The sequence below is a fragment of the Lagenorhynchus albirostris genome, chromosome 2, assembly GCF_949774975.1.
Source record: "Lagenorhynchus albirostris chromosome 2, mLagAlb1.1, whole genome shotgun sequence".
In the NCBI taxonomy this organism is placed as follows: domain Eukaryota; kingdom Metazoa; phylum Chordata; class Mammalia; order Artiodactyla; family Delphinidae; genus Lagenorhynchus; species Lagenorhynchus albirostris.
Window position 1 is genome coordinate 641,856 of NC_083096.1, and position 25,137 is coordinate 666,992.

The 25,137-nt window shown below is 61.1% G+C and overlaps 1 protein-coding gene across 1 annotated transcript in view; it reads right to left on the reverse strand.

Moving 5' to 3' along the window:
- LGR6 (leucine rich repeat containing G protein-coupled receptor 6) overlaps positions 1 to 25,137 on the reverse strand; it is a 95,305-nt gene that overhangs the window by 16,998 nt on the left and 53,170 nt on the right. Inside the window, exons 5-6 of the mRNA XM_060126131.1 lie at positions 18,534 to 18,749; positions 14,062 to 14,133 (exon numbers count right to left, since the gene is read on the reverse strand). Coding sequence (XP_059982114.1) covers positions 14,062 to 14,133; positions 18,534 to 18,749 — 288 coding nt within the window. The remainder of the gene's footprint in view (positions 1 to 14,061; positions 14,134 to 18,533; positions 18,750 to 25,137) is intronic.

The window sequence follows — 25,137 nt, forward strand, 5'->3', positions numbered from 1 at the left end:
TGCATGCCGCAACTTAGGAGCCCGCCTGCCGCGACTAAGACCCGGCGCAACCAAAGAAAGAAAGCAAGAGAGAGAGAGAGAGAAAGGAAACATTGGAAATGGTGTTGAAAAGCGATAGCAACCCAGGTTGTCGAGGGGAGGGGGAAACAGCGTTCCAATAAACCCTCAGTGGGCATTTAAACGTGCACAACCTTTTAGGCAAAATTTGACAGAATCTTTTCAAATGAGAAGGTTCACACTGAGTCACGCCACTTCCACGAATTCAACCCACAGAAAAGTCTGCAGCCAGGGGTGCAGATGTCTGTAAAAGGAGGCTTGTGGCAGCAGTGCCAGGCCTTGTGCCCTTCACGGCGATGCGGCTAAGGGCGGGAGGAGACACGCAAGCGACCAAGAGCAAAGCTGATCGTCCTCGGAGGAGACTGAGAACCCAGCTCCCACACGGCGGGGAAGCCCCGCCGGAAGAGGGGTGCGCATTTTGAGGAGTGGAGACTGGGGGGGGGCGAGCGCGACAGGGACTTTTAGAGGATGTCCCCCCGGCCCACCAAGAGACTTCAGGATGGATGTCGGCTTTCAAAGCTGTAAAGCTGGCTTCTGTCTCACTCAGTAGCCAGTGCCTCGGCCCTATACAGGATGCGCCCTGATCTGGGGATGCCATCCTGGCGCCTCTACAAGCCGGTGGCTGGGAGCCAGGCTGGGACCTGGGCCCCTTTGCTGCAGTGCAGGCACCTGGACACACCTCTCCTCGAGCCACAAAATACAAAGAAACTGTGTGGGACTAAAATTAACCGTGTGCGTGCACAGCTGGGGCAAATCCTCGACAAAAGATGCGAAGAGACCAAAAAACCCAAGTGCCACCCCTGAAGAGCCTGGAGCAGAAGCAGAGGGTCGGGAGCAAAGCAGGGGACTGCGCATGCCCCCTGCACACACCACCACCTAAGGGGCGGGCAGAACGCTTAAGCCACCGCTCTGGTCTGACCTCTGTACTCACCCCTAGCCTCACCCCACAAAAGGAGGAAGCTCGCCCCCCTTTCAGAGGGCGGGCCAGCAAGGGAACCTGTTGTTTGTTCTCGATCCCCCCCGCTGCAGCAGGGGCCCCAGTAAGGCCTGGCCTCAGTTTCTTGTCTGGCCTCTGATCAATTTCTATTGATAAAGGAGGCCAAGAACCCTGGTCGGTAACAGCTGGAGCACAGGGCCCCCGCTCTGGCAGGGGAGGGATGCCTCTGGAGCCCCCAGGATGACCCCAGCCCACCTTTTCGGACTTTGAAAGCCACCCTTGCCCTGACAGCGTTCACGAGGCCATCCAGCGCCAGGACAGGGCCACGGGGAGGCCCTTTAATCAGTGACTTGCAGGTTTTGTGGTAAATACAGGTCAACACAGAGACGATGACAGATTCCTCTACACGGCAGGGTCGTGACACCTAACAGTCCACAGGGAGAGACAGGCGCCTGGCCCAGGGGCCAGAGGGGCAGTGACCGTCGAGCTGGGTAACTGGCCCCTGACACACACACACACACACACACAACTCCCGGGGTCCGCTCAGACTTCCCTGGTGACCTCGGGTAACCCCTGGTCTGCTCTGCTCTGCCCTGTCCTTTAGGCAACCAGACACCTTCCCCTCCTGCGTGCACACCTGGACTCGCTCAGAGAGGCCCCCCGGGCCGCATGAGGGGAAGGGAAGCCGAGGGCAGGGGGTTTGCAACGCACCTTCCTGAGGCCAGAGGTGCTGCAGGAGTTTGCAGATTCCTGGGGTTCTACAAGGAGCGGCAGAAGGCGCCTGGAAAATCAGGCCGAGAGGGCTGGGGATGGAGGCAGCGGCGGGGTAGGTGAATTGTTTTCCTGACCTTTGATTGTGCAAACGATTCACCCTCCCGTCTCAACGTCTCCAAATCCAGAGCCCCCTTCAACCTGGCTCAGCCCATTCAGGAACCCTCCTCTGCTGCCCCAGGAGAACTAGACTTCCCACAAGTAACATGGGAGCGTCTTCCCTCAGAAGTCTTACTACTGCAGCCTCATCTTCAATGCAAAGGCCCACCGGGTCTGGCCCCAGAGCTCTTGCTCACAATTTCATCTGCCTGGGACACTCCAGGCGTCGGCACAGCTACTCCCTCCCTTCCCTCAGGCCTCTTCAGGAGGCCCCCCTGACCCGCTGGGCGCCGTTCCCTTGCCCTGTGTGGTCGATCGGAGGTGGCCCCGGGTCCCATCGTTTGGCAGCATAAGTGAATCAAATCTTCACATCGCACACCTTCAACTTACACAACGTCGTCTGGTCGATGACAGCTCAATCAGGCTGCCCGGAAACGTGGCCCGAGTCCCCTGCAGCCTCGCCATCCCGGCTCCTGGGCAGAACGGGGTGGAAGTGACGTGGGGCCGCCCCGTCCTGAGTCACAAGAGCCCTCACAGCCTCCGCCTCCTCTGGGAGGGCCCTCCGCGCGTGTGAGAGCCCGGCTGGCCTCCCGCAGGACGAGGGCCGCGTGGAGAGGGCGGGTGGCCGGCACCGAGGCCCGGCGGAGCCCCGACGGAAGGCAGCTTTGTGACGGGCCCGCGGGACAGCTCGGCAGAAGAGCGACCCGCACACAGGTTCACGAGAAATCGCAAATGTCGTTTTCAGCCACTAAGCTTCAAGGTGACTGCTACGCGGCAGTAACAACGAGATACCCTGCTTGCTTTGTCCTCATGGAACACGTTGACATCTGACAGATATCTGTTTACTTTCTTCCCACCAAACTGGCATGAAAGTTCCTTGAAAATAGAAACTTCGCTGTTTCCTAATTGAAACCCCACAAGGGTCCTGGCACAGAGCAGCCGCTCAGCGAACACTGTTGTCTGAGTAAGTGAGTCAGTGAAAGGTCTAGACAAGTTGATTAATGAGAAACATTAATGGACTCTTATAGGAATCTGGAGTATTTGCGGAGACAGCCTTAAGATGCCGAGGCTGATGTCGAGAGGCATCAGACAGTCCTGAGCGGTACCCTCAGGGTTGCCCGGGGCCAGCGAGCCTGGGACAGGTCCCCTGGGACCTCGCCGTCGTCGAGCCCTTACGTACTTCACTGGACTCACGTCCAGCAGCCAAACCGACTGGTTCCAGCCCTCCTCGACAGTTTCTGGTCAGGAATCTTACCAGGGACGGCCTGACAGACAGTGGGCATGTGAACTAAAAGGCTATTCTTGTAGAAAAATGTGGGAGAATAAAAATGGTGCAAATGTCAAGAAGAATTCTGAAAACCACATGCCAAAGAGGTAGCCTGATTTTTTCCAACTGGAGGTCTACACAGATTCAAGGGTAACTGCCGCGCCCTGCTTCATCCAGGCCGCGTAGATGTCACCTCTGTGCCACCTCCAGTCTAACGGCCCAGGAGCGTCCCCGCAACCCTCTCTGCCCCCGAGGAGTTCAGTTCAGGGCGACGGGGGTTTGTTGCTGCCCCCACACACACAGAGAATTCCACTGGGTGGAGCGGGCAGTGCAGAGACGCATGGGAGACACCCCGTCTGGACGGCGGGAAGAGCGGCTGCGCAGGATGTGGCGGGTCCCACAAACCCAACACCAGGGCCTGTGGAGACGGAGATGCATGTGGCTGAGACAGGGCTCCACGGGGATGCGGCCCCTGGACCAGGTGCAGGCAGCAGGAGGGATATCAGGGCAGAGAGCATGGTCTGCGGGAGGCGAGGGGTGGGCTTTGGAGAGCAAGCAACGCAGTCGGGTTGAGCAGAGGGCACTGTTTCCAGGTGAGGCCGGGGGCAGGGGCCGCGCGCTCCAGGTCGTCCCTAGGACAACCTCTCCGGCACCCAGCATCCACCCCAACGACCTCCTGTCCCGCAGCTGCCTCGCCGGAGCTGCTCCCCTTACACCCTTGTCACAGTCGAGGGAAGTGAGCACAGGAATTAAGGAAGGTTCCTGACCGCACCCATCTGTTAACTGGCCAAGGCGGAGAGCACCGTGTCCCCCAAACCCACCCTCTTCTCTCTCTGCAGCCACGCTGCCCGTGCCACAGCTCCTAGCCCCGTCGGCCACGTAAATGTATGACACGTGAGAAAAAGTGAAAGTTCAGCTACCCCGGCCGCACTTCAGCTGCTTGGTCACGACGTGCAGCTGGTGGCCGAGGTGTCAGAAGCACAGATGGAACCTTCCCACCGCCACGGAAGCGCGGCCCTCTGTAACGGGGCACAGCCAGGTGCGGCATCTTCCCGGCTCCCCGCGGTAGGCCTGGCCACGGCACTGGTCCTCAGAAGACGGGCAGCGGTGACGCCTGCCACCTAGAGAGCAGGGCCTACAAGGCAGCCAGACTGCCCCCTCCACGGCCTCGTTGCCCTTCTGCCAGCCAGATGCCAAGCACAATGAGGCCCTGGGGATGGCAGGACCCCAAGACGCCAGATCCCTGCGTCACCACATGGAGGAGGACCACCTGCCGAGGAAAAGCACCTCCTGGGGCTGCTACACGATCCAGAAACTTGCGCTATGGTTCATGCTTTGGTCTACTGGGGACAGCAATTTAGGTATCATTCCACTGACCTGGCATCACACCCGGCCTCGAACCTGAGTCTGAAGGCCCCACTCAGCTACTACACACCTGCCAGAAAGATGCTTCTAAAATGCAAAGCTGATGCTGTCATCCTTCGGAACCCTCAGAAAAGGCTTCTCACGACTCACAGAACAGCGTTCGGGTGCCTTCCTGCGCTCCAACGCCTTGAGCGACCTCTCAGCTCCACCTGCCGTCTCACCCGCGTGGAGCCTCACCCCCTCCTGCATTTAGCTGTGGCTCTTCTGCCCTCAGCCCGATGCCCTCTCCCCACATCCTCAGCTGTCAAAGCCCTAGTCATCCTTTGAATCCCACCCAGTCCCTGCGGTCAGGACGACTTGTCGCTCTTCCAGAACCGTCCTGGTGTTTTCTCCAGAAACAGGGTCAGGGTGAGACGGGTGACGACGCTGGTGGTGGCGACAATAACGATGATGACAGTAACAGTAATCACTGTGTAACAGTCACGGTCCTAGGTGACTTACTATCGTCATTCATCTCATTCCCACGCCAGCCCTTTGAGGCAGGTACTGTTATCACCTCCATTCTGCAGGAGATCAACTGAGGCACAGAGGGAGACCATCCCTGGACCACGGTTCTAGGAAAGGAATTGCCAGGATTGTAGCCCCAGCTGTTGGCGTCCAGAACGGGGTGGTCCGGGTACATACTGTCTCCCACGTGAGACGGGAAGCCTGTTGGCACCAGGAAGCAAATGGATCCCCTTGTGGATTTCCCCGAGCCCAGGCACCGGCCACGTGCATGAAGGTCCACTGTCAGGGTGATGGTCTGAGCGCCCTGCGGCTGGCCACGTGGGGCTGCGTCTCGGCCCTCGGGTCAGGCTCTGACCTGCAGGCTCCTGGGGACGGCAGGGAAGGCCTCCCCTGGCACGAGTCTGATTCTTCCGTCGCAGGTGATTTACGATGCCCTAAACTTCAGCTGGAAAACGCATCCGTGGCTGTAGAGTCTATGGTGTTTAATGACCCAGAATCAGCCGGAAGCCCAGGAAGAGTGAATTGTTCTGTCTGCAGCTGGGAAGGGCTGAGGTTAAAGAGAACCCGTTCCCAGCTCCAGCCAGAACTCGCTCTGGAAGCGCAGTTGTCTGTGGCTAATCCTCCCCGTCGTCTGCTCAGCTGTCCCAGCCACATCCAGCCGGGACCGATGGCGTCGTCAGCAAATGTAGCTAGGAAGGCGCCCCCAGCTCCGTGATGCTCCAGGACCCACAGCCCCGGTTTCTCCTTCCATCGGGCTGTGAGGAAAACAGCCACTCCTGGGAACCCCGGGAGCCTCGCTGTGTATTCGGAGCACAGAGCTGGCAGGATTTTACTGTCTTCTTGTCCAGCCCCGTCTTTCCATTGATCGGGAAACTGAGGCTCGGAGAGAAGTGGTAGATCTCTGCCCGTCAGAGCCAGGCCCTGAAGCCAGTCCTGCTGGCTCCCGGGCTAACATGGGCTCCGTGCTATGCAGAGCGAGTCCCGCTGGGCTCCAGGTAGCAGGGCCAAGGGCAAGGTTTTGGCGAGACTGGGAGAGACGGAGAGTGGAGGGGGAGTCAGGTTTCCCCGGACGCTCACAGGCAGGTCGAGGCAGGTGACTCCGAGCTGGAGGCTGGGGTCTTCTGTGAGTTCTCTGCTTTGGAGTGAGCGGAAGAGCTCCTGCTGTCTGGGACCAGCAGCGTCACCCTGGACCAGTCACTGAACTTTGCTGTTTGCTCCCTCACCTGTAACTCGGACGCCCACCGCACAAGGCACTCTGTTCACCTGGTCCAGAGCCCGCACGGGGGGTGCTCACACGACGCGATCCTCTCCGTCTTCCTTTTCCTGGACACGAGGCTCCAGGAGAGACGGCGCACACACAAGCTGGCCTCTGCTTCCCACAGCCGTCAAGGAAGATCAATGTCATTAACTGGGTTTCCACTTCCACTTCTATTCTCAAGGCTCATGTCTGTGTTTATCACCAGATCACAGGGAAAGGCATGTGGAGGAATGTGGGGGCCCAGCTCCCGCGCGAAACACAAACCCCAGATGGTAGGAGCCACTTTTAACCTACCAAGGCTGGTAGGGAAGGCGGCTAAGCGCGGTGAGCACACTACCAGTCCTAACTGCTGAGCCCGGGCCCCAAGGCTGACTCCGCACACTCGGGGCAGATGTCCTGGTGAGCCAGGAGCCAACAAGACTCACAGCACTGCTGTACTGTCTAAACAGCCTGCCGACCAGGCCACCCATTAACGAATGCAGCCATTAGTAAAACTGTCCTCAGTTTCTTTGGAGAGACGGGCATGCCCTCCTTCCCCTTCCCTCTACCCACACCCTCTTCTTTGCCGGAAAGAAGCCCCAGAAAGTCCCTGATGCAGCAGCGTGGCTGATTTTAACGCAGCTGCTGGTCCTGACACTGAGACTACAAGCTGCCTGCCCTCAGGAGGTGCCGGGGATCGGAGAACCCTGGACTGGGAGGGAAGTGAGAGGGAAAGTCCAACCCGCCCGGGGTCATCCCTGGCGTCCCGGTGGCCAGGGCTCTGTCTCTGCCTCGATCCCCTTGCACTGGCAGCCGCTGTCGGGCTGCCCTGAGAATGAAGTTGCCGTCCTCATCCTGGGCTAGAGCATCCCCTTCGCTTCCCGCTTGGTCCCCACCCCATCCGCCAGACGACCACCCATGTGTAACCTAAGTCACGCTCCGCCTCCGGTCCTCCCAAGTTCTTTGGGTCGCGGTTTGTAGACATTTCACATTCTCACCACCCTGCCCAGAAAAGCCTGTCACTCTAAGATATGATACTCAGAGCAGGACCGGGTCCTGTAGAAGTGGGTGGGTCCCCGTGGGCAGCACCGCCTCACCTGGACAACCTGGATGCTGGGCCCATCCGTGCAGGACACCGGAGGCTCTGAGGCGCTCCTGGTCACAGCAGAATGCAGATGGCCTAAAGGCGGGACCCCGAGGTCCGGACCACAGGGCTTGTGGGAAGGGGACCTCGCGTCAGGCAGGGATGAGGGACGTGGGCATTTCTCCACGTTAGAGAGCTTGGGGCACCTGGGCTACCTCCTGGGCTGTCTGGTTCGGCGAGAGGTCTGGGTACGGGTGACCAGAGCTGAGAAGGACCTTGTGGATGAGATGGTCCCTCGCTCCCACAGCTCAGAGGGAGAAGCTGAAGCTCAGAGAAATGGATTTTCCAGGGGCCACAAGCCCATTCGTCTGTTCACCAAATACCTGCCAGGCGTCCTCCCTGTGCCAGGAGCCGTGCCAGGCGCTGCGGGTACAAGAGTGGACAGAGCGGGGGACAGACCACGGATGACGTCGATCAACGAATAACGAAGACTCAGACTGTGGAGAAAACTAAACAGGAAAAGGAGAATGCCGGGAAGGAGTTGCAAAATGGTGGTGGAGGAGGACCTCCCTAGAGAGGTGACATCTGAGCAAAGTCTTGCAGGAGGCAGATCACTGTGGAAGGAACATTCCAGACACAGGAGGCAGCCAGGGCAGGGCTTGGGAGGCGGGACATACCCGGCGTTGGCAAGGGCGAGGCCGCTGGGAGCGGGGCTCGTCACCCGAGGCCAGAGTCGGACGGGGAGACACTGAGCGTTTGGACAGAAGAGTAACAGGATTGGATTTGTGTTTCAAGTCCGGGTGGCTGTCGCGCGGGATGCAGACTGCAGAGTGACGAGGACGAGATCATGGCAACAACCCGGGGACAGACTAGGGCGGCCTGGGGACGGGGGTGGGCATCAAGCGCTCAGACCGTCCCAGTGAGCTGAAGACGGAGCTTGGATGCGGGACGTGACAGGAGAGCACTTGCGTTACGCAAGGTCCAGCAAAGCTGCCTCCGCAGAGCTGGGGACACTTCTGGTGGGGGGGCTCCGTGGGCGACTCCGCTGGCATGTCAGTCAGCACCCAAGTGAGCGTGGCAGGAAGGCCTGTGGACGTGGAAGTCTGGGGTCCAGGAGCCACGACCTCCGTGCTGGAGGCATCGGCAAATCCACGGGACGGAAGAGAGTGGGGCCCGCGGAGGACGCAGAGGGACAGGAGCTGAGCCTTGGGGTCGCCGGGGGCCGGAGTTAGGGTGCTGGGGGCAGACACGCCGGAATTAGTGGTAAGTTAAGAGGCGCTCGGGACTCCCGGCCTAGAGCCCCGTAGTCTCTGTGATGAGGGCTACGTCTTTCTTGTTCATAAATGTTCCCCCGGAGCCCACAGTGGGGGCCTGGCACATACTGGACACCCAGTAATATTCACGGAACCGGTGAACTAAAGAAACAGAAGAAGGAGGGTGGCTACCCTCGATTCCTGCCGGTGCCTTCTGCCCACGGGCCCTGGGGGCCAGACCTCAACTTCCTAGTTTCCTCTCCGCGGCGTCCACCCGGGAACCTGCTGCCCCGTGGTTCCGGGCACTCCACCCGCATTGCACACCAGCTGGCCCGGAGGCTGGGGGAGCAGGACCTTCAGAGCCAGCGGGGAGCAGTGATAAGCGCAGTGACCTTGACTGCCCAGAGAGAGGTTGCAGGGGGATCTGCCCTGCTGGGGACGACTATAACAGCCGTCCTGGTTAGGACGCAGAGCAGACCCATCCGGAGCTCAGTTTTCTGCCTGTTAGAAGTCATTAGTGGTTCTGTGGGAAAAGCCAGAAAAAAAAGTTTTATATGGAATAATAAATTCTTCTATAAGCCACAAACCCCCACTAATTTGCAGTTAATAAACCCACAAATGTAAGAGGATTAAAAACTGGCGAGGAAAGAGATCCTCAACTCCTACAAGGTTGGCCTCAAGCGGCCGCGGGCCTGACGGGCTGACGTCGGGCCAGAGGCAGGAAACCCTGGGCGCCGGCCAGCGGGCAGCTGGAGTGGATCGACCTGCAGCCCCACACAGACACGTCCGAGTCCTGAGCCCGGGAATCTATGAACGTGACCTCGTTTGGAAGAAGGGTCTCTGCAGATATAATTAAGTTGAGGATCTTCTCAAGATGGCTGGTTTACTGGGGTGGGCCGTGGAGCCAGTGGCAAGGTCCTTATAAGAAGGGGATGCTCGGAGAGGCCGTGTGAAGCACAGGCAGAGACTGGAGGAAGCACTGACCGGCCCAGGGACACCAGGGGCCTCGGCAGCCACCAGACGGCAAGAGGGGCACCAGGCAGGTTCCACCACAGCCGCTCAGAAGGAACCAACCCCTCCCACACCTTGACTCTGGGCTCCCGGCCTCCAGAGTTATGGGAGAATACATTTCTGTTTTGTTTTGTTTTGTTTTTTTAAAGCCACAAAGTCTGTGGTAACTCGTGATGGCAGCCACAGGAAACTGATACAGTGGCTGTGCCCTGACTGACCGGGAATTCCTGTCCACCCTGCAGAGGAGGTGACCACAGCTCGGGCCACCGTGAGACGACACCCGCGGACAACACTCTCCCTGCTGCCTTCTGACACGGCGCTGTGGAAGAGAAGGGAATGAGGGAGAGAGGGAGGAACGAAAAGAACATTAATGACCTAAGGGGGAGGAAAGGCACATTGCTGTCTGTCCATCATTAAACGGGACGACAGGCTGGAGAGGCCAACGTAAATTAAGCACCCACAGGGCTCCAGGGCTGTGAATTTCATTCCACGAACTGTAAAATATCGCCCCCACTTTCCACGTGTGGAAACTGAGGCTCCTGAGAGCTCAGGTGACTTGCACGTGTCACACACCTGTGGGAGAGCCGGGGTCTGAATCCAGGTCCACCAACTCCAGTCCAGTCCCTGGAAGGACCTCCGTGGAAAGCTGCCTGGTTGTCCATCCCTGGCCTAAAGCTGACCGTCGCGCCCAGGACCGGGAGGTGGCTGGATGCTTTCGGGACCCAGTCAAAGCCGGTTTAGAGCAGAATCTGCTGGCCTGGGTGGTTTCAGTGAGGCGGAGACAGAGGGACACACTGCAGCCTTGGCTGCCGGTGAAGTAAAAATGTTCCGCGGAAGCAGACCCCTGGGGTGTCTGCACCAGAGGAGGTGTTACATGGAATGTGCAGTTTGGGATCATAAGGCAGAATCTTCTAACCCCCGTCCCGTCCTGCAGGCCTCCCAGACCTCTGCTGGATGCTGGTCCTGATCTAGCGAGGGAGCTATAGCCCGGAGGTTTCTGTTCCTGCCGGGGCCTCAGGCTCCCCTCTGAAGCGGGGAGGTCCAGCCAGCCCGGGGGCTCAGTCAGTCTGATTTGTTTAATGAGGTTATAAGGCGGCCCAGAAGCCATCACCCAGGCCCGAGGGAGGTAAGGCGCTGTTGTCCCCAGACGCCTCCTAGCCCAGCCCCTCTGTTCTAGCTGAGTTGCAAACCCCAAATCCCCGGATCTGGGGGGCTGGTACAGGGCGGTGCTCAGGCTGTAATTATGTTTGTTGGGCCTTTTCTTTTCTTTTTGCACAATTTTATTCGCAACTGCAGCTGGGTCTTCCAGGACCATCCGTGACAGTTCTGAACAGCATCCCGTCGTCTCCAAGCGTGATTTCCAAACACTGACCTCAGGGCCCGGGGCGCCTGGCTGGATCCCTGAGACCTCCCCGGAGAAACCTCCCAGGGTTGCTCTGGGTCACGCTTTCTCTTATTTCTCAGCCCAGGTACCTGGGAAGTCCCGTAACTGGTCTGAGTTCACGGGAGCTGGCACTAAATGGAGCCATGTATCAGGAGGCCAGAGGCTTGGGTTCCACCATCACTTACAAACTGTAGAAACTTGGGCATCTCACCCCAAATCTCTGGATTTGGTCTGATCTGGAAGGTGGAGGAAACAGTACTTGGCAGGCAGGGCGCTGGCCCACCTCTGATTCCAAATTTCCCGCAGGGGCTGGGCATCCTCATTGTGGGAGCAGAAAGGAGGTGTGGGTACAGGATAGAGTCTGTCCTGTCTGCCTCCAGCTGGGCTTTCCTGCAGGGTCTGAACTGGTGAGGGCAGCGCGGTGGGTGGGGGGGGGGAACGGCAGCCGAGTTCCCACAAGCCTCTCCCAGCGGGAGGCCTGCACCCACCCACCGCCGGGAGCCTTCGTGCTTTGCTCTGCTCAGCGGGAGGGCGGGACAGCAGCCCGAGCCCCGGCCCCGCCCCTGTCCTGATCACCTGGGTGTGTGGGCTGTTTGGGAGTAAAAGAGCGACGCACATGCATGTTCACCTCAGTTACTCCTCCTGCAGGTGAGGGGGTGAAGCCTCCGGCTCTGGGTGACCCAGCTGGCATGTGTAGAACCGGGCGTGGGACCCCGGCAGCCTAGCCTTCAGAGCAGAGGTCACAACAGAAGCCGCGTGACTCTGTGTGTGTGTGCGCGCGCGCGCCTGCACCTGGCCCCTCCTCCCCGGGTGGAAGGGTCAGGCCACGGATGGAGCCAAACCACAGCTCGGGCAGGAGGGTTTGATGAGAAGAGTCTAAGTGCAGAGATGCCGCCCCAGGGAGACTTGCCCTTCCAGAGAGACGCGCACACAAAAGCTCCAGGGTAACCGCGGGGCTGCAGAGCAGGCCAATTGTGCCACAATTCAAGGTTGGGCTACCTAACCTTCCCCCTTTCGTTCTCCCATTTCATTCTCCCAGCCACTCCCCCCTCTGCATGTGGCTGCCCCTCCGGCCCCTGCAGCGAGCTCTGGGCGATGGAGGATAAGAATGCACTCTCCCCCTTTTCACTGGGAGATCCAAAGTTGGAAGAAGAACTCAGCCCTCAGGGGTGGGGCGGGAGGGTGCTGAGATCAAGGCCCCGGAGGAGGAGGGGGTGGGGCGCGGCTGGTCCCCATGGGGTGCCGTCTCCGGGAGAGCTCTGCACAGGGCTCTCCTTTAATCCAGCGTCACCGAGGGTGGGGAATTGCAGATTGGGCCCCGTGGCTGGGAGACTGGGTGTTACTGCCCCCGGGTGGCTGAGGCCGGGCTGCAGGCTTTGTCCCCCCCCCCAGCGGTGCAGGTCTCTCAGCCTTGGCCTTCCCGGCTGTGAAGTGGATGCAGGCCCTGGGCTTTGTGCAGTGAGCCAAGCACTGCCGCAGATGGAAGGTGAGTGGGCGCCAGCGGCACCGGCTCTGAAGCTGAGCCCGACGCCCTGCGCTGCCACCCGGGGCTCCCTGAGGAAACATCAAGCAGCGCGCCCCGACCGTGAAGAAACAGCGCTAGTCGAGGTGCCAACCCACACCCAGCGTGTGCCCCCTCCCCAGCCGACTTCCCGACAGAGCTAACAGCCCCACCTGGCCCCAGGCAGCTGCACTGGCCTCCCTGCTGCTCTCTGGGCGCCAGGCAGCTCCAAACCTGCCCCAGCACTCCGTATCCCCCAGGGAGGGCGGCTGCAGCCCAGGCCTCGAGGGGGTGCTGGCCACCCCCACATCCGGGGCCCCAGGCACCCAGCACACGGCAGGCTTGCACAGGTCACATGTGGCACAGAGACTGGGCACTGGCTGGGGGCTTCGGTGGGTTTTCTCAGTTAACCCCCCAGGTGTGCTCTGTCCCCACGGAGGGTAACTCCGGGCGGCCCCGCCAGCTCCCCAGACATCCATTTCCCAGCATGTGACCGAGCCGCCTAGACTGTCCCGTTTAACTGTCTGGCTGCCCGTGACAGCTGGCGGGGGGCGAGGGGGCACGCAGCCCAAGCCACGTGCAGTGGCAAGGAGATGCCCAGCCCTCCTGACCCCAGGCTGGGGCCCCCCAGCCCTCCGGGCATCGGGTTGAAGGTGGAGAGGCTGGAAGGTCTGTGCCCCATCCAGAGAGCCCAGGACAGCCCGGAGCTGTGGTCCCCACCTCCTGTCCGCTTCCCTCTGTGGCCACAAAGGCAGACAGCCCCGCCCCCGGCGCAGAGGCCCCAGCCCAGCCCCCCTTCTCAGTCACAGCTTGTCTCCCACGTTTTCTCCTCTGCCGCTTTAGATGCTTGCAGACCCCTCCCCTCAGGAATGCCACTTCGTGTGCTGGGGGGAGGCGAGAGGGCCAGCACCGTGCGTCGGGGGCTCACCCTTGCTGGCCTGGGGTCCTGCTCTGCCCCGTGCCCTCCCAGGCCTGCAACCGGCGCTAAGGTGCAGCCCCTCCCCTCCCGTGGGCCGGCTGTTGGCTCCAGGGGGGTGCATCCCGCCCGCTCTGAGGGGGCCGCGGGACCGCAGAGGAGGTGCTGAGGGCTTGGGTGCCTTCTGACCGCAGCAGAATTCCAGGATGATGATGGGTAAATAATGTGGCTTTTCCAGAGTCCACAGCTTGGGCGCTGAACGGGCGCCTCCTGCCAGGCTTTCCGCGAGTTAGAGCAGCCGGAGACCCTCCCCCCCCGTCCCCCCCCCCGCCCCGTCAGCAGCCGCTCTCCCACGGTGGGGGGGGCTGGGGGTCACTGCTGCCAAGCCAGCCCCGCCCCACCCCGAGCCCTCCACTTCCAGGCTTAATACCCTCACTCTCCTCGCAGTTCCATCTCTGTCTAAGATCTCATTGTCCTGGTCTCTCTGCGGGCAGGGCCACCCTAAACTCCCAGGGGGCACAGCCCACGCCCTGAAGGAGGGCGGAACCCACTGGGAGCGACGCTCCAGAAAAAGGCCACGCCCCAGCACCCCAGTCCTGCCGCTTCCCCTCCGCCACCCCCATGCCAGAACTGCCGTCCCCAGCAGGAGAGACCCCCCACCCCGGCACTCACAGAGTCTCCAGGTTGTGCAGCCCCTCGAAGCTGTGGGTCCCCAGATGCTCGATGTGGTTGTTATGGAGATGCCTGTGTGGGAGGAGAGGCGGGTCAGGACAGGTGCGCGCCGCATCGGGCTGGGGCGGGGAAGCAGACGCGCTTGTGGGGGAGGCATGGACAGTGACCCCAGAGGGTCAGCCTTTGTCTCCAGGGACAGACCGACGGGCCAAGATGGACTTCGGAAGCCACAGTCTCCAAGGCTGGAGTGGCCAGGGGCTACGCCGTTCAGACTTCCTATCGAAGGAGAAAACCGGAGGCATTCCACAGGCCGAGGTGAAGCAGGCTCCCACCAGGCTCCCACCAGGCTTGAGGGGAGAGGCCCGATGTTGGGGCCCCAGCTGGGGTTTCCTCTACGGGACCCACAGCCGCCTGGGTCAGGGGCCAGACACAACTGGGGGAGCCGGCAGCAAACCACTGCAGACAGCGTGTCACTAAAGGGGAGCTTTCCGTTACAGCCGGAGTGAGCTGTGGGCCAGCTCCGAGATGGAGACGGGTGACAGAATATTCTTCTCCCAATTCCTAGTGAGATGAGCAAAAACAGCAGAGACAGGCCCCCTGCCCCACCCCAAATACTACCAGCAGCAGCAGAGCAAGGGCAGAGACATAACGTAAATAAACAGCAAAGACTGTGGCCAAGGAAGCGTCCTCGTCAGAAACTGAACTGGTGACAAAACAGGATCCTGAGGATTCTCCCTGCAGCCCCCAAATCTGAAGAGAGGCGGCTGTGGATGTCCTTTTCCCTCCCCACTGCTGGCTTCCTAGGGAAGAGGGGAAGGGAAAGTAAAATGAAGGCTCCGGGCTCCTCATGCATTGAGGAAACGACCAGAAGCCCAAGGGAATTCCTGCGTGGAGGGAGCGAATTCCTGCATTTACCACATCCTGACCCTGCCGAGGGACCACCCTACCTGCACCAGCGCACCTGGGCACCCACAGGCGGATGGGTCCTCATTTACCCACCGCTCTGGCCCACAAACTACAGCCTTGGGGGAGAGCCGAGGGGGCCGAGGTGATGCAGCTGTCCCAGCAGAAGCCAGAAAGTGAAATCACATGGCAGTTGTGCAAACATACAACAAGAAGAGCAGAAGAGAGATGCCGGGGCCCGGTGAAGTCCCAAGCCTAGAAGAAAACGTAACGGATGCACGAGCAGCAAGACATTATCACAGCTGCCTTCTGCTGCAAAACCACCCAGCAAAACATTTCAAACACAGCGTTTCTAAGTGAAAGCAAAAATGACATTGTAGAGAAAGGAAATGAATTGAGGACCAAAAATACATCAGTAAAAAACCAGTCAGTAGGGCTTCCCTGGGGGCGCAGTGGTCAAGAATCCGCCTGCCAATGCAGGGGCCACAGGTGGGCTCAGCGACCGGATCCCAACTGGTTCCCAGATCCCTGGTCCAGGAAGATCCCACATGCCGTGGAGCAATGAAGCCCACGTGCCACATCTACTGATTCTGTGCTCTAGAGCCCACGAGCCAAAACTACTGAGCCCGTGCACCACAACTACTGAGCCCACGTGCCACAACTACTGAAGCCCACGCGCCTAGAGCCCGTGCTCCGCAACAAGAGAAGCCGCCGCAGTTAGAAGCCCGCGCACCGCAACAAAGAGTAGCTCCCGCTCGCCGCAACTAGAAAAAGCCCGCGCCCAGCAACAAAAACCTAACACGGCCAAAAATAAACAAATAAAATAATAATAATAATGAAAAGCTACTCAATAAGTTTGAGACAAGGAACAGTATAGACACTGCTGGCAGTGGAATGGGTGTCAGAGAAAAAGCCTGAGCTAAAATGGTGAGCTTGGCTGCATGAGAGCGAAAGGCTAAAACAGCCGGAAACTAATCGATGTGAGTCAACACTGGGCTATTGATGTCTCTGAGGGCCAGGATCCAGACATGAGACAAAGACGTATTCAAAACGCAACACAAAAGAAAACTCTCTACAATAAAGAATGAAATCCGCAGGTCAAAGCATACATTGTTTCAGGAAAATTGGAGGCAGAAAATTCCACACTGTGTCATATTCTTAAAGTTCATGGATTAGAAGACATCTTCAGGAAGGAAAAGAAAATCACGTACATGGGGAAGAAATCAGACTGGCCTCCAAGACGTTCAGATGGCAACAGGCAGACCCCATCCTACATGGTGCGCAGGGCCGGGGGTCTCGAGAGAAGGGGGTCCTTCCCCACCTGCTCCATGCCCAGGAGGCAGACAGACCCACCGCAGGGGCTTGGGTTTGAAGAGAGAACACAGCCCTGGCCTCTGGGAACGAGCCCCTCCCCCTCATGCTTCCTTCGCTGTCACCAAACTCCCCTTTCCCGCACCTCCCGCTGAAGCTCATCTCCGTCCCCACCCCGTCCCCCAGCCCCGCCAGCACCTCTGGTCCACAGCGTCTCAGCTTCTGACCGTGCAGCCCAGGCCTACAGACGACGACTGGGTCACCCCAGGCGTCCCGAGCGCCTTCTGCAGGCCAGCCTGTTGGGGCTTATGGTCCAGAGGAAGAGATGAGACCCCACACAGGACAGCACTGCTGTCCAGTTCAGCGCCCCTCGGTCCCCGCAGGGCCGCGCAGAGCAGCCTGACCAAGGCCCAGCGTTCGGGATGAAACGAAGGCCCTCTCCACCCGCTGGTTGCCTCACACCTCCGGCCACACCCCCGTCCACCCACCTTCTTGACTCTGCCTCTGCGCTTTCCTGCAGCTCAGCCCTAGGTCCTGGACGGCTTTCTCCAGCCCACTCTGCCCTGCAAGGTCACCGGCCACGGCAGGCTATGTCCCCCGTCCCAGGGCCAGAGGACCTGAAGGGCAGGGGCAATGCTTCTGGGCCTTCTCCTCTCTCAGCATTGTGGGCCCCTGGGCCCCTCCCATCCTGTGCCCGGTGGTACCCCCGGCCCCTCCTGGATCCGCGGTAGCCGAACTCCCCCACTCGCGCCCCCGACCTTGGCCTCCCACCCTGTGAAAACCTCAAGTCGGATGGATTCTTCCTTCGCAACGTCCCTCAGGGCCACGCCTGACTCCTCCCTAAGCTGGACTTTGCCTCCTAGATCCAGTCTCCCCTGTTCCCGCCCGTTCTTCAAACCAGACTCCCAACCCCCTTCTCGCCTCCAGCCTCCCCCGCCCCACGCAGGCCACAGCCGGACTCCTGCTCTGGCTCTGAGCCCGCAGACGCACCTGCCCGGCCTTCTCTCCGGCCTCACTGGCACGCTCGCCTCAGCCAGCAGCCCGACGCCCCCGGGTCTTTGCTGACACCTGCTTGGAGCCCCTGCTCTTCACCTGCCTACTCGAAGCCAACTTTCCGGCCCAGCCGGCCCCCACTTCCCTCCTCCAGCTGCTTTGGCCGCCCTGAGCGCCGAGACGAGCCTGACTCAGCGTCCGGTCCCCTCGGCCTGAGTTAAGGACTCAGCGCTGCTGTCCTTCCCACCAGCACCCTGCTACTGGGACTGGCCCACCAGACTCTGAGGCAGCGGCCGGCTCTCTACCCCTGCACTCTGCAGGGCCCCCACGGGGCTCGGTACACCCTCCGCTGCTCGCTCGTCAGGGGCCCATCCTGAGGCCGCATTTTTCCAGTAGTCTTGTCTCTCAGAGACCTGACGCCGTTTATTGCCAGGGACCATCACGATGTCACAGGGCATCACCAAAGCTGCAATCAGCCGCCCCATTCTGTTCCGCCGCAGTCAGTACCCCTCACTGGCGCCCACAAGGAGGACCGTGTGGCCGTGCTGACAGAGGATGGGGTTCAGGAGGATGCTGGTCCCACTTCTTCAGTCTCCCAGGACAGAGAAGTAGACAAACTCATGCCTCGTCCGCTCCCTGGTTTGGAAAATCATACCAGATTTCCAAGAGCAGGGGAGGCCTTACGTCCCCACGGCAATTAGGATGTAACCCAAAGCAATTACACGTGACCTCCAAGCCCTTGGCAATTACCCTGTGAACTTTGCACTCCAAAGTTCCCCGGGGGGATGGTGGGGGGAGGACAGAGTTAACCCCGGGCTCCAGTTCCTGCCAGAGATGCTACCTCCCAGGGAATTACCCGTCGGGGCCCTGCTGTCTAATTACAGCGCTGGCTTCTCTCTCCTTCTCCAGGCCTGGGGATGAGGTGAGTTTATCCCACCCCTGTGCCAAAGCACAAGACTGCATCCACCCATTGCCCGACTGTCAAATATGGTGGAAATCATTCAGGAGATTCTGGGCATGCATTCCCATTAGTGCGGTATAGTTACAATATTCGCACATAATAGCAGAGGGAATCGCGGCTTAATTCCTCTTTTCCAGCCTCTCAGAGCACTTCTTCTGTCGCCTGGCCTCACAATGGCCCCACGGGGTCAACAGGAGATGGTCATCCTCACGTTAGGAGGGGAAACGCAGACCAGAAGGTTCGGAAACCTCAGGGACACAGCCAAGAGCGAAGCCGTGCGGGTGGGGGGAGGGGCAGCACTCACAGCACCACGAGGCTGGACAGGTTCCGGAAGGCGTAGTCGGGGATGTGGCCTATTCGGTTCAGGGCCAGGGTCACGGCCTGCAGGGCGCGGAGATTGCCGAGGGCCCTGACGGGGATCTCGGTGAGCGCATTGTCGTCCAGCCACAGGTGGCGGAGGGAGGACAGCCCCTCGAAGCTCCTGTCCGGGACCAGGGAGATGAGGTTGGCATCGAGGCGCCTGGTGGAGAGAGGGGAGGGTCAGTGCTGGGCCAGTGCAGCCTCCGAGGTGCCTGGGAATAAGGGACCCCGGGGTTCGCCTCGGCTCCAAGCCACAGCTCTTGGCCCTTTCCGCCCTGCATTCCCGTCGGTGACGCAAGACTGGACCCACAGCCCAGTTGTGGACAACAGCGTTCCCCCTGCCACGCTCAAGTTCCTCATCTGTGCTGCGGCTCCCTGCTCTGGGGACGCTGTTCTCCCCAGCCCTGTCCACTCTGAGGCCGGATAACAGAGATGTTCCCACCACGGACACAGGGACAGCTCCTCCCTGGACGTGGCCAAAGGAAACGCCTCCTCAAAACCACAGGCCGCTCCCTACTGCTCGGCCCTGGAGACCCTGCTCCCCGGCTCAAGGGCCCGGGTGTTGGACGGGGCTCCCTGCTTGGCTGATGGCCTATGGGAGGCTCCTGGATGTCAGAACAGGCAGACAGGTGGTGGACGGTCCAGTCTGTCCACAGCCAGAGGGTCCACGGTGGCAGAGGACTTCTGGTGTGAGGTCTCGACACTCTTGGCGGCCAGCAGGACAAGGAGACAGCCCACGCCAGCTTTTCACAGCTGTGCCCCAGCCACGATGTCCCTGACCAACGCGCCTCCTGGTCCAGGGCTCGGGCTGAAGCCCCATCACCCCATGCAGCTGGTCCCACAGGGACGAGACAAGCTGGCCTGTGGCCGTGGATCTGCCCCTGGACTTTGCTGTCTTGAGGGGCTTTGCACTGAGGCCTGGTCCTCCGTGCGGGCAGATGGCACCTACATCACGGAAACGCCAGCCCTCAACCACACAGGCCCGAAGGCCCCGTCATGCTGACCCTAAGGAAGACTGGGCGGTGGCGGAGGTGCCTTTCTTCCGTCCCAGCAGCACGAGCCCACGTGTTGACAGCCGGCAGTGCTCCTGTCTGTTCCCTGAGCCGATTCACCAGTGTCCCTCCCAGCCCTGGGAGAAACCCCCAGGCTCACCAGCAGGGGAGCTGTGGGTGAACAGGCAGACACAGGAGCCTTGGATGGGAGAGCAAACCGACCAGGACAGGCCCCAAAAGCTGCAACTAGGAAAGACCTCCACCCACATCAGACCTGACCTGACGGCCACAGACCCTTCGGTGAGTGCCTGTCACTCGGTCACTGTCGTCAGACCCTCGATGGTCTGACTGTGCTGGTGACCTGGGGACCACAGGTGGGAACAGGCTCCAGGAGCCTTCCCAGGATGGCCTGGCTCGGAAGGCCAGGGTGGGGCCTGGAATCTCTTTCTAAAGAGTGCCCTAGATGTCTCTATGCACAGACAGTTTGCAAAGTGCTGGATAAGCATCGGCTACAAAGAGGACGGTGTCCCCGCCCTTCACAGCTCAGTGGGAAGGTCGGAAAACGTTCCAGCGCAGTGTGATGGCTGGGGGGGCGTTGGGAGTGGCCTCCAGGTGGAGGTGATGTTACGTGGAGACCTGGCCGACTAGGAGGAAGCAGCCAGTGGAGGAGGGCGGTGTGTGGGAAAGAGAGCATCCTGCAGGGGACCAAAGCAGCCAGGCCCAGGCGGGGCTTCAGGAAGGGCAAGGGGAAGCCGGAGGGAGCAGGGCAGGTGCAGCCGGCGAGGCAGGCAGGGCTGGAGCTTGAGGGCCCTGCCAGCGATTCTGTGTTGTGTCAGGGAAACGGGGAGCCAGGGAGGGTCGTAAACAAAGAAGGACGTGGCCAGGTTTCTGGTGTTGAGGAGGGGCCAGCCTGGAGGCGGGCAGATGGGCGAAAAGACAGGTGCTCTGCACAAGCACCTTGCCCAGAGAGGGACAGGCACGTCCGTGGGAGCTCGAGGGGTGAAATGACCACTGCAGGGTCCAGACCCCAAAGGGTCCTCTCCTGAAGGAGCCCCTGCTGCTCTGACCGGGGATGTCACGGTGCCGGCCTGGCAAGCCCCCTGGCACGGGGACCGCCCCCGGCAGTTCTAGGAGCCTTTAGCATGCCCTGCAAAGTGCCCCGCATGGGACGCCCCTTCACCTCACGCCCCTGCCCAGCGCGCCACCACAGACCGTCGGAGGCGGCGCCTGAAGCGTCATCCTCATACAGTCGGAGGCCCCGTTTACCAAGCGTGCACTTGCTGTGTTCCGGGGCACTGTGTGTATCAAGTCATTTAATTTCACAGCCTGTGAGGTTCACATTTTGCAAATGAGAACAATGAGGCACAGAGGGGTTAAGTTACTTGCGCCAGGTCACACGTCTAGGAAGCGGTGAAGCTGGGATTCAGGCTCAGGCAATCCAGCTGCAGATAACACACCTCTCACCGTCATGCCGTACCGCCAGCACGCTCCCGTGTCCACACGCCTCGCCGATCCCTGTACCAACCTGGAGCTCCTCCCTCTGCCCCATCCACCGTCTCCTGCACCCCGCACTCACACACCGCCTCTCCACCCCATCGAGCAGGCTTGGCCACACCGGCTCCGTCATCGCCCCCCCCCCCCCGCAGCGCCCGCCCCTGGCCCCGGGCATCAGTGGTGCAGCAGATCATCCTCTGGCAGTGTGGTCCACAGACCCTAAGCTCAGCACCACCGGGAAGCTGGTCGGAAAGGCAGAGTCTGAGGCCCCGTCCCAGACTTTCTGCGTCAGAACCTGAATTCTAACCTGACTCCCAGGTCATCGGTTGGGTCATAAGCACATTAATGTCTCCCAGCACCGAGCCAGGCCTTCCAGAGCTTCTGACGCTCTGGTCGGCAGCAGGGACAGCTGGACGGGAGAGGGAGCCTGAATGGGGAGCCAGACGTTTCGTCCTGTGGTCAGTGCTCGGCTGGCCCTGGGGCCTTGCTCTGCGGTTCAGTCACCCATCACTCCAGGCCCCGGGCTCCAGCACCCGCTCCTGGGTACGTCATCTCCCACACCCTCCACGACACACCGTTCACAGACAGCAGTGTCCTCAAATAAACAGGGGAGCGACTCCCCAGCCTGGGGCTGGCCGAGCCGCCAGTGGCCGGAGGGGACCCGGACAGACCTTCCTACCGGGCGTGGTCTTGCTCTGACACCCGTTCCACCGTGGTGAGGCTCTCACCCTCACCTCACTCCCGTCCACAGAGACCCCAGCAGATGTCCGGAGGCTCCTCATGGGCCTGGGGAGACCCCCAGTGGGGCAGCACCTTGGTCCCAGCTTTCCCAGAGACCGTGAGCAGGAAGCTGAACCCTGAGTCCCACTTAGACCACATAGACCGCAGCCGCACAAACGGCCTTAAGGAAGGTAGGATTTAGGCCCGGACAGTGGCGGGCGGGGCTCATGAATGAGGGCCTCAGGCAGGGGACACAGGGCCAGTGTGGATGAGAAGCGGGCACGGACTTCATACTCCCTTAGGAGGTCAAATCCATAAGCCCCCCTCCCCGTGGGACACGGGGGGGTCGCGCGGGGCTGCAGCCTGGCTCTCGGCCGCTGCCTTTCCAGGGAGCCTGGGTCCCCGAGGCAGGGGTGCTCCCCCTCCAGGGACAACCGTGACCCCGCAGCGTCACTGCTCCCACTTACGAGCCCTCGTCCTAGGCCAGGTCGGTACCAGGCGTGTGATCCGCATCCTGGCAGCAACGCCATGAGGGGCTCTGAGCGTGCGTTTCACAGAGGGACCAAGGTCGCTAGAGAGCTGGGGTTCCACCCAGGTGTCTGAGCCCAAATCCACGTGCCTCACCCCCCCGCGACACCAGTCCTGGGGGCGGGAGGAGGGTGAGGACCTGAGCGCCCGGGGAAGCGTCCCGCTGAAGGACAGAGGACAGAGGCGGGTAGCCGGACGCGAGCCGGGGCTGGGGCCAGGCAGGGGGGCGGCCTTCACTCGGTGAGCTTGGCGTCCGGGGGCTGCCTCTGTGCGCGTACGTGTGAGCACACACGTGTGCCCTCACACACGCCTGTGCCCGCTTTCACAGGTCACCACGGCCCTGATTAGTCCTGCTGCTGCGCTGGGTGCAGCCCAGGGGCAGGAGGGCTGAGAAGGGCCACCTCTCCCTGGTCGGCCCTCCCATTCGCAGGGAAGGGCTGGGCTGGACCAAGGAGAACACCCCGCCTCCGTCCACAGTGCACAGGCTTCAGGCCGTAGGCGGGGGGGGGGGGGGGGGCCTGGGGGAGGCTGAGAGCAGAGGAAGTGTCTGCAGCACCTCCCACCCTGCCCCGATGCTTGGGGACAGGGACGTGCCGAAGGGGGAATCCAGCAAACTGGCAAGTGTTGGAGCTGGGACAGTCGCGGGCGAGGTCGGTCAGGCCTGAGCCTGCATCTGGGCGGGCCTGGCACAGGTGGGCTCAGCGTGGGCCGCGGACCCAAGGCAGCAGGGCTGGATTTCCCACACAGTAATCCATGTTGCCCACTTCGAGTTGTATTTCGGGTAAATAACAAATCGTTTTCTGTATAAGTAGGTCCCACGCAGTATTTGGGACAACGCCCGGTTAAATCTGAATTTCCAGTAAACAGGAATAACTTTGTAGAATAAGTAGGTCCTGTGCAGTGTCTGCACCTTATGCGGCAGCTCTCACCCTGGGGGTCCTGTGAGCATGGACTTGGCTAGCAGCCGGGTCTCCTCACAAATCCCTCATTTAACCTGTTGGGCTGGTCTCCTCAGCCGTATACGCTGACTCCGCGCCCATCCGAGACCACTCGGAGGTGAAATGCACACAAAACGCACAGCTCAGAGGCTGCCCCCAGCTGCCTCTCTAACAGGGAGGCTGTGCAGAGGGGCTGGGGGGCCCAGGGAGGAGCTCGGCACCTGGCGGCCTCAGGTCCTCCTGAGGTCAGAGCCCCCTTGGAGGAGGGTCCCCAAGGTGCCCAGAGAGGAGTGCGGAGGGGCCGAGAGGAAACCGAGCGGCACCGGCCTCCACTCCCCCTGCCCCTCTCCTGTGTGGGGCGGCCCCCTGCCCCCAGCAACCTCTAGCCTCTAGGAACCCTCCTGCGGACCCTGCCCAGCCCCTGGCAGGCCGGGTGTCCTCCAAGCAGCCCCCACCCCTCAGCCTGGGTTCCGGCTCCCGGGTCCCGTGCTCGAGGGTGGGCGGGGCGCCCCCTGCTCTGGGGAGGGGTCAGCTGAGGAGCTGGTCCAGCTCTCTGGCAGGGAGGAAGACGGCAGTTATGCCACGGAGCCCTGGAGTAAAGCCAACAGCCCGAGCTCCCACGGGGGCTGGGCTCCGCGCCCCGGGAGGCTGCCGGCCAGCAGGCACCTCACCGGCCAGTCCGGGCCTGCCTGGGCTCTGGGGAAGCCGCGGAGCCTCTCCAGAGCCAAGCGGCTCCCCGTGCTCCCCCAGGAGGCCAGGAGGGAGGGCTGGGCCCCTGCTCTCCAAGCCCCGCAGGCGCAGGCAGAGGCCTGGTCCCGCTGACAGAAGGGGAGGGAGGAGAGACCCCAGCTGGGAGCCCGCGGCAGCAGAAGAGATGGAGCTGGGACCCTGCTCACCGACAGTGACAGAGACCGGAAGAGCGGGGGTGCAGACGCAGACCCTGTTCCCTAGGGGCTTGAGGGAGCCTCCCGCCCCACTCAGCTCACCAGAAGGGCCAGGAGCCCAGAGAAGGAGGGGGAAATGCCCGAAGCGGGGAAGCGGCAGGGCTGGACTCAAGCGTAGGGCTTCTTTCCAGCAGCCTGGGTCCCTATAAGGACGGCACCTCTCTGAGCTGCAGAAGGCACACTCCCATTTGGAGACCAAGGTCGCTTACAGCCCGCAGAGCACTAGGGTGACCGAACAGACCCTCCCTGCAAGTTCTTTCTCTAACCCTTCCTATGTCCTACCAGATCTTAGTCAAACTCAAGACAGAGGGACAGATTCGCAGCTCCTAGTGGGCCATCAGCTGATCCACTTGTTGTCACCAGGTATCCATTCAAAAGGGATCAGGCATGGTACCTGCTCTCTGAGCGCAGTCCCCAGGGAGGGTCCCCTGGTCTGTTCTGCTCCAGTGGCTGCAGGGTCTCTCCAACTTTGAGCCACGCCACGTGGAGGTCCAGCGGTTGTAGGACACAGCCCTTAGGAGCGGAGAGGGACTGACACCCCTGAGGCCCAGCGGACCCAGCAGAAGAGACGAAAAAGAAAAGTGAAAGAAGGTGAAAATAGAAAGAAAGCAGCCACTTTGGACCCAGTGACCCTGTGCACGAGGCAGCCGTTGACACCGGGGGGCCACCGTGAAGGTGAGGGCTCGGGGACAGACTGGCACCTGCTGAGCCGCAAGGACGTGCCTGGGCCTCCCGCAGGCAGTGGGCCCCAGTCTCCCACGTCAACACCGCTGCCAGTGCCGGCCTCCAGCCTCCAGCCTCAGAGGGAGGGCATGGGGCTCCCAGGGGGCAGGCTTGCCGGAAGGGCTCCACCACCTGGGCACCAAGCAGACACGACCGGCTGTCGCCCAGGCATCTCTACACATGGACACTCTCACCGCTCCCTGGGAGAC